General features: G+C 43.6%; 3 protein-coding genes across 5 annotated transcripts in view; 2 read left to right on the forward strand and 1 right to left on the reverse strand.

Moving 5' to 3' along the window:
• The window catches only part of LOC129745439 (ras-related protein Rab-11B-like), a 39,125-nt gene extending 37,420 nt beyond the window's left edge, over positions 1-1,705 (reverse strand). Inside the window, exon 1 of one of the 3 annotated variants that reach the window (XM_055738529.1) lies at positions 1,556-1,705. The gene's annotated coding sequence lies outside the window, so the exon portion shown is untranslated. Of the gene's footprint in view, positions 1-1,247 lie in introns of all 3 variants that reach the window. The other 2 variants (XM_055738538.1, XM_055738520.1) reach the window with 2 other exon arrangements.
• An 827-nt stretch (positions 1,706-2,532) lies between these two features.
• On the forward strand, positions 2,533-4,250 carry LOC129739766 (protein Peter pan-like). The gene is made up of 3 exons (XM_055731286.1): positions 2,533-2,953; positions 3,014-3,193; positions 3,261-4,250. The coding sequence occupies exons 1-3, from the start codon at positions 2,615-2,617 to the stop codon at positions 4,218-4,220; spliced, it is 1,479 nt and encodes a 492-aa protein (XP_055587261.1). The 5' UTR covers positions 2,533-2,614; the 3' UTR covers positions 4,221-4,250.
• A 579-nt stretch (positions 4,251-4,829) lies between these two features.
• LOC129739767 (nuclear hormone receptor HR96-like) lies at positions 4,830-10,692 on the forward strand. Its single transcript, XM_055731287.1, has 5 exons — positions 4,830-5,025; positions 5,100-7,235; positions 9,280-9,489; positions 9,556-9,768; positions 9,833-10,692. Exons 2-5 carry the CDS (start codon positions 5,409-5,411, stop codon positions 10,034-10,036), a joined length of 2,454 nt encoding a protein of 817 aa, XP_055587262.1. The 5' UTR covers positions 4,830-5,025; positions 5,100-5,408; the 3' UTR covers positions 10,037-10,692.
• The last annotated feature ends 6,120 nt before the right edge of the window (positions 10,693-16,812 follow it).

The raw sequence follows: 16,812 nt of genomic DNA on the forward strand, positions 1-16,812 counted from the left end.
GATTTCGGTATCGAATTTTGAATACGGCGAAAGCGCCAACTGTAAACAAATCCAGATAATCACATAAATGCGTTAAACTATTCATTTTACATCCGAAAATATGATCTTCTTTTAATTTTTGCTTATTTTAGTGAAGTTAAATTTAATTTTTTAAATAAGGCGAATAGCTTTTTTTATTAGTGTGTAATCCCACAGTTCATTCGCCCAAATTTCGTCGCGAACAAAAGGGCCAATAGTTATTTCCAGATGGAAAAAGGGCATTGAAGTTTTTGAAATTTGTTTTCCCAGGACGAGGAGAAGCACAAATCAGCATTTATAGGATCGTTGAATGTGCTAATGTGTTATTGTGATCATTTGGACCCGCTTTCAAGCCGAAATTTGCTTGAATATTGCTTCTTTAATGAGTGATCCAAAAGGCGAATAGGCATTCTGCAATTTTAAAGGGCGCTCCAATTTGGCGAATGAACAAAATGGAAGCACCAGTCTGTGGTAAAAGGGCCCACAGTTATATTTCTTTATTTTTTTAAGTAATTAGTACGGAAAAGCTATATTGATCGATCGGGTGATGAAATTAAATCAATTTGGAAGCATTTTAGCGACTTATTTAGGAAAATGATTGTACGCAGCTAAATAGGAAATTGATTTTATTTTCTGAAACTTGGAATGCGTTTTTCTCAAAACAAAGGTCTTGGCGCATTCGCCGTATTCAAAATTCGATACCGATTTGGTATTATATCTCAGAAAATGTGGAGCATAGAGCGTGATCTGGCGAATGTGGGATGTCCGAGAAATTGGAGAACGGTTGCCATGGACCGAGTGAATTTTAGGAATTATGTTCGTAAAGTTACGTCGTGAGACGGAATACTATGAAAATAAAAAATAAACCTCAGAAAATGTTGAACCAGTATCATAAAATCCTATCCTTGTTACAATCAACGGAAAATACACACAACTACCTTTACCTTAAAAAGGAGCAATTGCACATACACAATCATCCAATTTTAATCAACAAAGGTGTCCTGTCCTGAACGATGAACAACAAAAGCGACCAATGATCAGCTGGGAATGTATTTGTGCGGAGGATCATCAAATTAAAAAACCGATGACGATGACGATGAGACGATATTTTTCTCCGTAAATCTTTCGCAAGTGAAAACCTGTCAGATTTTCTTTCTTTTATCCAACCCTTCTGGGAAAATGGGAACCCACGCAATGAGTCTAGGAAAACACGGAATCCAAAATGTTACCTTCTGAAACTTTCGCTTCCGCCAGGGAAGGATCGGATTGAAAATTGCCTTTCTTTTACTTCCGCTGGACCACGGGCCGATTATTCCATTTTACACGACCCCTTAGTTGTGTCTCGTTTCGCCCTAAAGGGAACCTCGGTTTGCCCTCTCACTCCAACTTCCAACGTAGCACCAGCAAAAAAAAAAATATCCGCAGCCGTAGAGCAGAGGAAAAAAAATCCACCCAGAAATTCTAACTGCGATTATTCCTTCCGATAACTTTTATGCTCCCGGGAATTACAGTACCGCCAATTCACACCTTGACTTACTTCCGGTGGCACTCGAAGTGTCCGAAAAATCCGATTCAAATTTCCGCGAGGCGCTGGAAATCGCCCGAAAACGTTCGCAGAGAAAGACAACGACGTTGCTCCGTACGATGAGAAACAAAATGTCGGCCAGCACTCGATTTGTCCCGTCGACTTTGCTGCTGGGTGGATGGTGAAGATTGTAGAATAGAAAGGCTGGCAGAAAGGAACTCTTTCTTGAATCTGTGAAATAATATGAAACAAAAAAGGTTAATTAAAATCATTGAAATATTTGCAGCATTGACATTTTGATCTATTGAATTTTGTAATTTAATACTTTTGTATTCAAAATGAACTGAACATCAAATCAAAAACTTAGAAATCTGTTAAGTTTGAAAGATCTTTTTGAAGCATCTATTTAACAGAAATAAATTTCGTTTGTTTCATATAATTAAGTGAACAATTTTGAAACAAGTTTGATCAAAACTTAAAATTTAAACTTAAAATTTAAGTTTGTTATTTAATAACGAGGAAACTCATGCTCAGGTTTCTCGTCTTTAAAATCTACCTTCTTGAGTTCGTGAGAAACTGTTGATGATTACGCTCGGCAATTGGCTTTCGGATCAATGATGACGTTTTTTGACATTACGTGTCGATGATGACATTGATGACGGCTTTGTTGTTGGCAAATTAGGCAATTTCTGGAATATATTTTGGTGAAAAATTTTAATGATAATTTAAAACACCATTGTTTTCTTGTTGATTTCTATTTATTTCGTATTTTATACTCTTTAAATTGTTATCGTTTCCAGATCAGTGATGAAATAAAAATGTTTTGTTTTAAATATTTTTGGTTTCAATATTTGCTAGTGCGTTAATTTTTTCTCCTCAATAGTTAAATCCAGCTTAGCGTGAATAAATTTTAGTACATTCCTAGCCATAGCTTTAGCACTGGGGTCAGAACTGTCACAACAAATTTGAAAAAGCGTGTTTTTGTTTTGTTTTAGCAGCGGCACGATCGGAACACGCGTGTTGTGCATTTCCACAGTTTTCCCCAGGTTATTTCGTTGAAACGTTATAAAAATGAAGAAAAAAGGTCGTCGCAACAAGAAAGGGAACAAGGTAAAGTTGGATGCTCCGATCCATGAGGAACCGACAGCGCTGAAAAACGCCCCACACACCTTCGTGATTCATCGGGGTGAGAAATGTTCCTCGGTGGTGGCGCTATCTCGAGATTTCCGTCGAATGATGGACCCATTTACCGCTAGCTCCTTGCGCGAACGGCGGGTCAACAAGATTAAGGACTTTGTGCATTTGTCCGGGTTTTTCCACGTATCGCACATGTGCCTGTTCTCGCTGTCCAGCCAGTCGCTGTCGTTAAAAGTGATCCGCATGCCTAAGGGACCGACGTTAACTTTTCAGGTAAAAAATTGGTGGTTTTGGAGCATTGGAAAGGTACAATAAAGGTCTCTATCATTTTAGGTTACCCAGTACAGTTTGGCTAAAGATGTTATTAGTCTATCCCGCAAGCAGTACGTAGATGATGAAAGCTTTCAGACGGCTCCGTTGGTTATTTTGAACAGTTTCAGCGGCGAGGGAAGGCACCTCAAGCTGATGGCGTCCACCTTTCAAAACATGTTTCCGGCCATCAATTTGTCCACTGTATGTAACTTTTTTTTAAATTTAATATTTGTTTGGTAACGATTGGTAAATTTATACCTTTAAACAGGTCAAACTTTCTTCACTGAAAAGATGCGTTCTTCTATCGTACAATCCGGTTTCCAAGCTTATCGATATGCGCCACTATTCGGTGACCGTGGTTCCGGTCAATCTAAACAAGGGCGTTAAAAAGGTAGTCACACGTAATATCCCGAACATGGCTAAGTTTGACGATATAGCTGATTTCGTCGAGAAGGGTCATCTTTTGTCGGATTCTGAATTCGATGATGAGGAAACACATGTTGTGCTTCCGCAAAATCTTAACCGCGGCAATCTAGCCGATAACAAGTCGTCTCTGCGACTGCATGAAATAGGGCCTCGTATTACGATGCGTCTGATGAAAATCGAGGAAGATTTGCTGACAGGCGAGGTTCTGTATCACGATTATCTCCAGAAGGATGCTGTCGAAGTAGAGGAAATGCGCAAAAAACGGGCCGCCAAAAAGCGACTAAAGGAACAACGTCAACGGAAACAGGAAGACGATAAAAAGAAGAAAGAAATCGCCAAAATCGAGCACAAAGCTAAGACATCCGGAGGCAAGCTTAATGAACATGATCAGAAGCTGCTGCGAGATGCCCAGGAAGCCATCGGTGAAGAATCTGACGAAGATGACACCAAATATTACAAGGACGCAGTAGGTGAAGCACCAGAACAGGAGCTTTTCCAGGGTCAAAGCGGAAACCGGAAGCGACCGTTCATTCCGAAGGGATCGAACTATTCTCTGAAGCCGAAAAAACCTCGGTTGGACAAGAAACGCAAGGACTTCGAGGATGACGAAAAGGACGACCGACGTAAGGGAAGGGGAAAGGGCGGCTTCAAGAACACAAAAGGCAAAAAGGGAGGGAAGTTTTCCGGTAAAAAGTTCGGCGAAGATTACAAGGGAAAAGGAAAATATACTGGTGGCAAGGGAAAAATGGACAAAGGCAAAGGAAAGGGGAAGAAGTTCGCCGGAAAAAATAAGGGAAAATAATTTGCTGTTGAAAAAAGTCTAAGAAAATATACCAGATATTTTAACAGTTTACTGACCTATTTGTTTTTGAATCTATTTGAAAGAACAGCTTTGAGACCCCTTCAAAGTAACTAGCCCATCCTCTTGGGATAAATATCCCAGAAAAAGAGAAAAAAATCGATTCCCACTATTCATTAGGGCATTCAAACCAAAACAACAATCTATATTCAAAAATGGTTGAAAACGCTACTGGGTGCGGTTTGATCAATATTTCAGTTTTATTCTATCAGCGTGTCATTGCGCAACAACAAAAATAAATCCGAATTTTTAGAACTGTCAAGAAAAAATCGTCATCAATTGCCAGAGCTGCCAGATATTTTGGTGGAAATTAGAATACAGGATCTCCAAATTTTTAATAATTAATAATTATTATTTTCAGTTGTGTATTATTCGAAAATACGCAAATAAGCAAAAAGCTAAATAAAAATTAAAACTAAAACTTTGAAAAATATAAAAACGAAAGTTAACTCAACCATGTTATCGAGTAATTTTTTTTAGTACAAGCTATACCAAAAGCATCTACAAGCTATACCAAACTTGGCATCAATGCCAGTCGCCAGATAATCGGCTCCGTTTCGCAGTCCCGCACGAAAAACCATCAGCAGCATACGAGCAAAATAATAGATTCAGCCGTGTTTATTATTCAAAAATTAACATCTCCAACAGTTTGGTTTCGTCGTTTTGGTTCGTCTTTTAATCAGCCTTATCCGCAGCCTTACCGGAAATCTCATAATAGCGGAGTACACGCTTCCGGAAGCAGATTCGGGTAAGTACCTTCCACCGAAGAACATTCTAGGAAGCGAAACTGATTCAATTATGATTAATTAAATTTGATTACAGCATATTTTGACGATATAGTGGGAGCATAGTTTGGCGCAAGCTGTGATGGACACCATTCCTGGCACTGGTGTCGATGACCAGAAAGACTCCGGATAGGATCCTTTCTTTATACAGAGTGTGGAATAAGATATTTTGAAAACACCCGACGAATGACGACCGATTCGATCGGTCGGTTTGATAAGCGCGACAACGGGAATAAAAAATCAACAACAGCAACAGTAACAAAAGTTGAAACAACAAATCGTGTGGTGGAAAGCCTAATCGGTAGCGCATTGATAAGCTGATAAGAGTAAAGAGCGAACCAGGTGAATGGCAGAAATGGGTGCCGAAAATTCGGATAAGTCCATCGATGATAATTCGTCAGTCCAAGGCAAAATGGCTCCAGGATCGGCGGGCAGCGGACAACCGAAGATCTGCAGCGTTTGTGGGGATAAGGCTTTGGGGTATAACTTCAATGCGATGACCTGCGAGAGTTGCAAGGCTTTCTTTCGACGTAATGCATTGTCCACTAAGGGATTTACCTGCCCGTTCAGTGAAAGCTGTGAGATTACGGTTGTGACGAGAAGATTTTGCCAGAAGTGTCGATTAGACAAGTGTTTCCAGATAGGCATGAAGAAGGAGTACATCATGTCGGAGGAAGATAAAGCATTGAAGCGGAAAAAAATCGAGCAAAACCGGGCCAAGAAACGGATTAGTACTGTGGAAGTTGGCAAGTCAATTGAAGGCAACGTACCAATGAAAATTAAGCGAGAGGGAAGTGATTCGGATTGTTGGAGCAATTCACCATCGGATGTAATTACTTTGGATTTTGCACAGCACCCCGGATCTGTGGGAGGTTCGCAGAGTTTATCTGTTTCCGGTGGAAGTAGTTCTATGTATAACGGAATGTCTTCACCAAACGATATGAGCAACTCTCCTTCTTCTTCGTCTGCTGCATCCTGCCACAACATGATTCAAAATAATCACGAAAACCAACCAACAGTGGAAAGGGATCTCTTATCAGCTATATCTGTATTAGTTCCTCAAGCGAACGCCAGTGGAGATTCCGGTACAGAGTCTCAACAATTGGCTGCACTTTCGTTGGAATCCAGTCCGTCCGAAATTGTGAATCGGATCGTAAATCACCCAACGCTGGCCAGCCAAACGATTGCCTCGCTCATGCCAACACCCAAAGACGCCGTCTACATCATGTCAAAGATAATCAATTCCCAATGCGATGCCCTCAAGCTGATATCGCACTTTATCACTGCACCTGGCGATGCATTGCAAATTATCAGCAAGATTATGAATTCCCCATTGGATGCCCTTACGGTATTTGCACAGTTCATGAGCTCTCCAACGGATGCCCTACAGATCATTGGTAAAATCATGAGCTCTCCCGCAGACGTACTTCAATTCATGCAACAGCTGATGAACCAACCAGAGGATGCTGTCCAAATTATGAACAAATTCATGAATGCACCGGCAGAAGCTCTCCAAATGATCAACCGGATGATGAATCACTCAGATGTCATTCAAACCATCAAGGAAGCAGCCGACACTTCTCAGCGGGACGACGAAGAAGATCACCTTAAATCCTTGATGGTAGACACCCAGCCAGTGCCTCCCACTTCAACTCCGATCCCGGAAAGTTCGTCTGCTTCCCCATCGTCTACCTCACATTGTGAAATTCCCGGACCCCAACAATCTCATCCGCTACCCTTCGAAACCCACCAGTTCCTACAAATCCCGCCAACTCCGGAAGAACCATCAACCCTGTCCACGAACCTGGACTTTTTCCTATCGAGCCCGTTTCAAGACATTGAAAGCAAACCCATCCTCCCCAACACCTTGGAGGCAATCCTGGAACAAGCTATCCGCCTGGAATACGAAGGTGGAAGCTCTTCAACATCTTCGACGGGTGGCTTGCAGCATCAGCTGCATCATCATCACCATCACCACTCGCAGCAGCAGCAACAGCCTCAGCACTCGCAACAGCTTCCAGCCTCGTCGGCGGTTGGATTCGTGAACAACAGTATCGAGCTGAACGACGCCGAACGGGCCAAACTGAACGAGCTGATCGTGGCCAACAAGGCGCTCTATGCACCGGTCGACGAAGATCTGGCCACGCTCATCTCCGATGACTGTCGGATAAAGGTAAGTTTTTTTTTTATCAACGATACAATTGATGACGACGAAGAACAGACGCTTTGTTATGGCATAGCGTGTTCGTTTATGAGCAGAAGCAACTTTTGGGGTGAATAAACCAATCGACTTAACAAAACTATTGTCAAAGCATTTCGGCCTCAATGATTAAGTTGAATGTGAGTAGACAATCAAGCTAAGCTAAGCTGAATAAACCAATCGGCTTAAAATCCCAAAAAAGCAGAAGCAACCTAGCTCCTGCACTTACGATGGCTGAAATAACCAAAAAAATGATACATCGCGCTGGTGAACGGTAGTGGCCATATCACCTTTTGTCCGGGCCGATCGACCCACGAATGTGCTGGTTGAGAATCAAAGGCCGGTTCTTCAACATCAGCTTTCAACAAGCACGAGCACAAAGACAAATTCTACGCGCTGCTGGAGCGTGAAAAAACGACCGCTACCCAAAACATGATATGAAGATCGTCATCGGAGATTTTAACGCTAAGGTCGGCCAGGAGGAGAAATTCAAACCGACAATTGGAAGGTTCAGTGCACACCAGCTGACCAACTAAAACGGCCTCAGACTAATAGATTTCACCGCCTCCAAACGAATGGCCGTACGTAGTATCTTTCTTCAGCAACGCCTCCCACACAAGTACACCTGGAGATCACCGTACCAAATGCAATCACAGATCGACCACGTTTTGATAGACAGCCGACACTTCTCGGAAATCATCGACGTCAGATTCTGTCGAGGCGCCAACATCGAGTCAGACCATTATCTGGTGATGGTGAAGATGCGCCCAGAACTCTGTAGTGAATAACATACGAAACCGAAGCCCGCCTCGGGTAAATATCGCACGACTGAAGCAACCTGAGGTCATAACAGACTACGCGCAATCGCTCGAAGCAGCGAGCTTGACGAAGCCCCTTCTCAAGGAAAGTTGGGACACCATCAAGACAACGGGCCCTATTACATAAGACGAGTCACGACACGAGTCATTTTACTCGAGTGAGCCTTTTTGGTATTACAGTAGTCGAGTCGAGTCGAAATTCAATCGAGTAGCTCGACTGAGTCGACTGCTTGAAAGTTCGTGATTCAGCTGTTTCACTCGACTACCGTAATACGACATTTCGCTCAATTGGACAGTGACTGGAGCCGAGTCGAGTCGCGACTTGATTTATGTAATAAGGCCCAACCATCAACAGCGTTGCGGAGAACGTCATGCGACATGTGGAACGATCACGACAAAAAACTGGACATGGAAAATCACCGAATTTTCCAAGAGAAAAAGCGCCGCCTGGACCCAGCAAGAAAAATATTCATTACCGTTCATTTTCCGCTTCGCAGCGAAATAAATCCGAAGCGGCCCGCCTCGAATTTATTTCGCTGCGAAGCGGAAAATGAGCGTAAAAATCACTGGGGAGGAGAAGGAAGTGAATTTTGGGAGTTAAAATTGTCAAAAAATTTTAGTTTCGTAAAAAAAATGTCGAATTACTTCAACTTTCCAATGTATTTTTTTAAATTTTTCTACAGTAAAAAAACTGAAAAGTACAGAAATACACCACATTTTTACATTTTATGTGGTCATGATCTTGAAAAAAATATATCCGTATGGGCAAAATATAGCTACTAACTTCACTTTTCTACTAGCTGGATTGTTGTTTTTGTTAGAAGAATGAAGAAATTCACGAAAGGCGTCAATTTGTTTACAGTTCAATCGGTAAAGAGCCCAAATTTGTTGGTGCTTTCAAGGAGTTAAGCTAAGTTTATTTCTCACCGCTCAACGATTATCTTATCGCACGCCGTCAATCCACAGTACTTGATTCTTCTGTATGACGAAGCAGAGATGGCGAGTAAAAAAAAAGTACCACCTGTTCACATTCCCATTGCAATAGGGTACGATTATCGTTAGTAACCTCCCGAATAAGCGATAACAGCCTGAGATGGTCGACGGCATTTTTAAACTCTCGACAATGGCACCCAAAAAATCCTAATCACGTTTATGCACTCTTGGAAGTTTATCTGTTATAGAATTTTGTTGTTTTCCAGTCCAACCAAAACCAGCCCGATCCGAAACTGCTGACGGTAATAAATCTGACGGCCATCGCCATCCGGCGGCTGATCAAAATGTCCAAGAAGATAAGCGCCTTCAAGAACATGTGCCAGGAGGATCAGCTGGCACTGCTCAAGGCTGGCTGCACGGAGATGATGATCCTACGGTCGGCCATGCAGTATGATTGCGATCGGGCCACTTGGAAGGTACGCCTTGAAATTCTGATTAAAACAAGCAAACCAATACTCACTTATTTAAATTGCTATCCACAGATTCCCCACAGCCAAGAGGAGATGTCCAACATCCGGGCCGATGTGCTGAAGCTGGCCAAAGGTAACGTGTACCAGGAGCACGAACGGTTCATTCGCACCTTCGACCAGAAGTGGCGATCGGACGAAAACATAATCCTGATCATGTGTGCCATAACGCTGTTCTCCCCGGACCGACCCAAGACAGTCCACTCCGATGTGATAAAACTGGAACAGGTAAGCAACGTTTCCTTATGTACTTTTGCAGCTTTTAAAAACAAAATCGATTGTGACCATGTAGAACTCGTACTACTACCTGCTACGGCGGTACCTGGAAAGCATCTACGTGGGTTGCGAGGCCCGCTCGGTGTTTCTCAAACTGATGCAGAAAATCTCCGAACTGCACCGTTTGAACGACGAAATCATCAGCGTCTATCTGGACGTGAACCCAGCCCAGGTGGAACCGCTGCTGCGGGAGATCTTTGACCTGAAGGTGCTTTCCTAAACTACTGATCCTGAGCTACGATCGTAACTATACCTTTACATACGATAATCGTAAATATAGCGACTACTGGTAGGATTTCGCATCATACACTTACGTTGTTAAGTAAATTTCAATTTTTCTCTATGTGATAAGCCGTGCCCCGTAGGAGTCCAGCGAACAAATCTAGTGAATGTTGTTCAAAAGCTTTAATGTAATAGTTGTTCAGATGAGAGCAACAGAGTTTTTGTATTTATAGAGCAGTAGTATATCTATACATATATCTATATTTTTTTACAAACACGCACGTGACATTAATCGATAAGGTATGAACAAAAAAGTTAATATGAGTTATTGCGATTACCAAACTAAAAGTAAGCTGTTCGATTTGTGTAAAAGCATTTGTCTAGTGAGTCACTTTTAATCTATTTCACTCTCAATCTGGTGCCAGTCGGTCGTAGAGGGAACCAAACTTCATCAATACCTTGTCAGGCTAGAAAATTTGTTATACAGTTTAGAGTTTACTTTGTACAAACTAGTGTACGGTTCAGTCTTTGTTTTTATTCTTGTTAAGCCATATTTGATAGTTTTATTGTGTGAAATCAATAGCCGGAGAGTTTTGCAACCTTACGTCGCATGAATAAAACATACACAGTTCAATAAACACATACAAGTTGAAATCCCACTGTGTTTGATTTATTGAGAAATGAGCATCCTTCAAAAATTCTACTGTTTAAGAAAGACAACCTCCAATTAAAGTTAAATTAAATAATCTTTTAAACCTTCTGAAACCAATATTAACACTCCATTTATTCAGTAGTTTTCAAACACGGTTTGTTGAGATTTATCTCATCCAAGCAATCGATGGGAGAATTTACAACATACACATGAATTATAAACAACTGATAATTGTAACCCTGGAAATGGTTTAGTATATAAGGTAGCGAATTATCAGAAATAAAGCATTCCAGTTTCTGCCACTAAAGGGTGCCACGATGAAATTGCCACACTATGATATTGCTCTAACTTTTTAACCGTTGGGCAGAATTTAATGAAAATTTTGGTGGATTTAGTTTATAGAGCATTGTTTACATCCTGCAAGTTTTAAAGTCCTGTGATCAAAACTCGCAGAAATGGAGTCGAAAGAACAGCTCGTGCGTGATAAAATCTTACGCATTCATCACGATAATAATGATCTCTCGCATCGTTCCATCGCTAAAACGTTGGAAATCGCGAATTCCTCGGTGTCGCGAGTGATTAAGCGGTTCGAGGAACGATTGACCACGAATCGGAAGCCCAGAGAAGGAAAAAGTATTCCGTACAACACTCAAAATCACATCCACGGAGTTGGGGCCTTCAACCGAAACCCAAACGCCTCCGTTCGAGATGTGGCTAAGAAGCTGCACCAAAGCCGAAGTTTTGTCCAGAAGGCCAAAACTAAGGCTGGGCTTCGAACGTTCAAGGTAAAAAGACCCCTAATCGTGACGAGAAGTAGAACAAGTCTTCCAAAACTGTGTTGGACCTCAAGATGCGGACGAAAGTTGAATGCTGCATTATGGACTACTATGTGAAGGCCTACTTCAAACAGATCCCCGACAACCTGTTTTTCAAGGATAGTGTTGCGGAATCAAACAGCGACGATGGCCACACTGGTGTCATCGAACGACTCGACGATTGACAATTCGAAACCACGTTTTATATCATCACTTTTTCGTTTGCATTTCCCTCGGTCAGCTCTGGAAGACGTAGGTGCAGGAGATCACAGTGAAATTTATAAAATCCTGTTAAATTTGTTATTATTTTTTATTTCTCAGATTAGAGTAGCTCAAGCTTTTCTTTGTAACCTATCGGTTCAGTTACGAGTTATAGAAACTATATAAGTTGCATTTAAGTACAACCGAAGTAAGCGCAATTTGAGGTTAGGGTTAACCACATTATATTTATATTAAACAGTAATTGCCCTTGCAGGACTTATCGATTCAACGTAAAACATTTAAAGGGCTCTGTTAGTAGAACTGGCAACCTTGGTACGGGATCGGACAAACGTCAACGCGTTGGCGCCGAAAAGGAATTGTCATTGTTAGAAAATTGATCGAAACTGCGACACGTTTTTTCCTGACCTGGCAGTTAGTTAGTTTTTAGTGAATAGTTTTTAGAGAAAACCGTATGTATTGATTACTAGTTGTTCCGATCATTCTTTAATGTATTTTGTTATAGTAGGTGGAATCTATTTGGCTAGTTGCGCGTGATTTGAGTGCTCGCGGGTTTGTGAGTCGGAAGAGGTTAGGTGATAGAAATTCCTTACTGCGCAATTTGCCACTAAAATATTGTATTTCCTTTGATAGTTTGAGTGACCGTTCGGTTGTTCCGGTTAGGTGTACCGGGTTGAGCTCAATTAGAGCGGTAGGAAAGAAAAAGCGTAAGTACGCAAGTGTACTTTTTATTTACCCGAAGATAAATATGATTTTCGTCCATTAGCTTCAAATAGCCGGTGATATCCGACGGTTTAGGGTTGCCAGAGCTAGAGCTTAGGGTAAACGGCGAAACTTATTTGTAAGTTCATAAGAGATTGTTTACATTATCATCATTTAATAATAAATGTATTTACAGTCGAGTTCGTTCGCATACAACGTACTACGGAACAGTTTTTATTTCCCACAAATCTCGAAAATAAAGCTGCAACGAGCAACCTAAACCTGGAACCGATGATGGAAGGCCCTACCGGAGAGCTGTTCAACTGCGTGACATGTCGCCGCCCGGATTCAGCGCAGAGCATGGTCGCTTGTGACGAGTGTTCGCAATGGCAACATTATGGATGCGCCGGTGTTACGGCTACCATAGCCGATCGAAGCTGGCTCTGCTGCAGATGCGTAGCTAGTCACAACGCAGTTAATTCGACTCAAACCGGCAACATAAACTCGCCCGAAGCACACACAACGTTTGCTTCAGCTCGCGCCGCTGAACGTCATGATAATACCACCGGTCCAATAAGAGGGAGACAGGACGATCCAAATTTCGGAAGACTTCAATCCTCGTCTAATTCGAATGCCGGATCAGTCGTCTCAGTCAATGCTATTGCTCATCTTCGTTTAAGGCACCTGAAAGAGCAAAAGGATTTGGAGGATCAAAAAGCGGAACGGGATCGCGAGTTTCTTGCTAGAAAGCAGCAGCTAGAAGCAGAAATAGCTTTGGAAGAGCTCAATGAAGGATGTGATCGTAGCGTAGGAGGAAAAAGTCATCGAAGTATCGCCGGTTGGGTGGAACAACAATGCGGATTCGTGCATACTTCTACCCCAGTCCAGCAGAAACCCGAGACAGTGGCTCCAAGTGCGAACCCACATCCCGCCATCCAACAGCGAGAGGAGCGGCAAAGAATGCAAGCAATAATTCAATCAGGTCAACAGATTCAACCAAGCACTGCGCCAAAACAAGCAGAGATTCCAGTAAGAAATCCTCCCCCAGCTATAGCACCGGGCCCAAGGAGCAATTATCTTGATTCGAATCCACGTTTTCCGCCAGTGGCTCAGAATCCAGTTCCACCTGTACCAGTGAATCCGCTAACATTGCCACCGCCGAGCTCGTCGCAGTTCCCTGGATTTCCAGTGATGAATAACCCCTACGGGACGATGTATTTTCCAAATATTCCTGACATGCCGTCATCTGGTGCTGATTATCAGTTTGCGCACCCTCAGGGAGGAGTCTTTATCAACAACCCAGTCAGGCATCCGAACTTTGGTTTGAATGTACAGCCGTGTGCTTGGCAAGCATCCGAGCAGCACCCGCCTACAGTTCCACCAACAGTGTCAGCAGATCTGGGTAAAGGATTTCCTCATGCTACAGGTCGCATGATTACGCCACAGCAACTGGCGGCGCGTCAAGTTGTCTCTAGAGACCTCCCCAAGTTTTCCGGGGACCCACTCGAGTGGCCCATGTTCTTGAGTGCATTTGAATCGACAACGGCCATGTGTGGCATACAACCCGACGAGAACCTTGCTAGGCTACAGAAAAGTCTTGTTGGTAGCGCTCGCGAAAAGGTTCAGAATATTCTAACGCTGCCGGATGCAATCCCGGAAATTATCGACATCCTACGAGCCGAGTGTGGAAGGCCAGACCAAATTGTATACTGTCTGCTATCCAAGATCCGGAAAACCGCTCAGCCGTCTGTGACGAAATTGGAGACGCTTGTGACGTTCGGCAGAGAGGTACGCAACATGGTGACGTACATGCAGTCAGCGAAACTGAACACCCATTTGGACAATCCACTATTGCTGGCAGAGCTTGTTGCTAAGCTTCCACCCGACTTGCAGCTACAATGGGGTATGAAGTTAGCAGCTCTTCCGGAACCATCGCTTGGCGATTTCTGTGCGTTTGTGTCGGCTTATCGAACAGCGGCATGCAAGGTGAAATTGACGTCGGATGTTGGTCTGAATGAAAAAGCCACAAAAGGTGTTGTGAGAAAGGAGAAGCCAGTTTATTTGAACGCACATTCCGCCTCCGTGTCCTCAGCGCCTGGACCACCGGCTTCGAAAGTTACTCCGGTGCTAAAGCCGTGCCTGATGTGCAAAAGTACAACGCACAGAGTCCGAACTTGTAAGCAGTTCGAAACGTTGCCGCTCGAAGAGAAGCTGAGGTTCATCAGTGAAACGGATATGTGTAAGCGTTGTCTGGCGCCGCATGGAAGGTGGCCTTGCCGAAACAAGCAGCCTTGCGGGATCAATGGATGCCCTGAGCCCCACCATAAACTGCTACATCCAGGAAGTTGTTCGACACTCAAGAGTCAAGGATCGGAATCTTCGGTATCGGTAACTGCCCATCATCAACACCAGCAAGGCACCACTTTCTTCAAAATACTTCCCGTGACTCTTCACGCGAACGGGAAGTCGGTGTCCACATTTGCTTTTCTGGATGACGGATCCGACCTGACGCTGGTCGAAGACGAACTTATCGACGAACTGGGCTTGGTGGGCGAAAGAATTCCGCTTTGCTTGCAGTGGACTAGTAACGTCACGAGAAGTGAAAGTAACTCTCGTAAGGTCGAGATAGGTATCTCGGGTGCTTCGAACAATCGCATCCATCAGCTGGCGAACGTAAGAACCGTTGAGAGCTTGGAATTACCGAAGCAGAGCCTGGATTATGAGAGTCTCTCGAACCAATTCCCCCATCTGAGAGGACTTCCCATCAGCAGCTACCGGACGGCCGTGCCACGAATTCTTATCGGTGTCGACAATGCCCAGCTCAACTTAGCTTTGAAGAAGAGAGAAAGATCCGGAGGAGAACCTATTGCTGCTAAATTTCGCCTCGGATGGGCAATATTCGGTGGAAGACGAGCACCTGAGACGATAGGTAGTGCTTTCGTTCATGTCTGCGAGAGATCCAATAACCGCGAGCTCCATGAACCGGTCCAGCAGTATCTTGAATTCGAAAACCTGGCGATATCCGGATTGAATCCACCCGAATCCGACGAAGATCGACGGGCCAGAAGATTGCTCGAAAAAACGACAGTTCATATACCATCCGGAAAGTTCCAAACTGGATTGCTTTGGAAAAGCGATGAGCCGGTTTTTCCGAACAAATTTACCAAGGCAGTACGTCGACGCGGTTGTTTTGAAAAGCGCTTGCTGAAAGATCCCGAACTGAAAACTAATATTGACAAACAAATGAACGATTGTCTACACAAGAGGTACGTTCACAAAGCAACGTCAGACGAGCTCCGCAACAGTGACGACGGAAAGATTTGGCACCTGCCAATCAGCGCAGTGCGACATCCGAGCAAGTTAACAAAGGTGCGTGTATTCTGGGATGCTGCGGCTACGTATGGAGGAATCTTTCTGAGCTCCCAGCTTTTGAAAGGTCCGGATTTGGTGAAGCCCCTTCTATCTGTCCTCTGCCAATTCCGACAGAAACAGTATGCCATCGCTGGGGACATAAGGGAGATGTTCCAGTTGATTATTCGTCCGGCAGATAGAAACGCACAACGATATTTGTATCAGGAGAATTCAGAAGCTGCGCTCGACGTGTACATGGACGTCGCAACGTTCGGGGCAATGTGCTCCTCGTGTTCAGCACAGTTTGCTAAGAATGGAAACGCCCAGGAACATAAAGATCGTTATCCGGAAGCTGCTGAAGCAATCGTTGACAACACATATGTTGACGATTTCCTTGCGAGCCGTGACACCATTGAAGAGACAATAATAGTAGCTTTGGAAGTGAATCTGGTCAACCGATCAGCTGGTTTTGAGATACCTAGTTGGCAGTCGCACTCCAAACATGTTCTGAAACGGGTTGGGGTGACTACTGGAGATAATTTTGTAGTTAACATGGAAAATTGCTCGCGGTGTGGTGGTCTACTCAACCGAATTGCTAACCTGTATCATTTTGCGCACCGCTTTAAGCGCTTCAAACGGGATCCGGTGGAATCTAGTGAATCCTGTGGTGATCTGAATCGTGATGATTATGTGTCGGCGGAAGCAGCCATTTGGCGGGCTGTGCAGCGACAGGTGTTCGCGGAAGAAATTCAAGCGCTTAGAAGCAGTTCTGAGCTTTCATCGAAGCAGTGGAAGCGTATCGGCAAGGGAAGTGTCCTAGCGAAGCTATCACCGGTGATCGATGAGTCCGGTGTTCTCCGGATGGCGAGCAGAATCGACCCTCAAGCGGCTTATTATTCGTTCGACTTTCGAAATCCTGTGATAATACCAAGAGATCATCATGTCACCACTCTTTTGATCCTGCGATTTCACCAAAAGTACGGCCATGCCAATACCGAGACTGTACTGAACGAGCTCAAGCAGCGTTACTACATC

The sequence above is a fragment of the Uranotaenia lowii genome, chromosome 1, assembly GCF_029784155.1.
Source record: "Uranotaenia lowii strain MFRU-FL chromosome 1, ASM2978415v1, whole genome shotgun sequence".
NCBI classification, from domain to species: Eukaryota; Metazoa; Arthropoda; class Insecta; order Diptera; family Culicidae; genus Uranotaenia; species Uranotaenia lowii.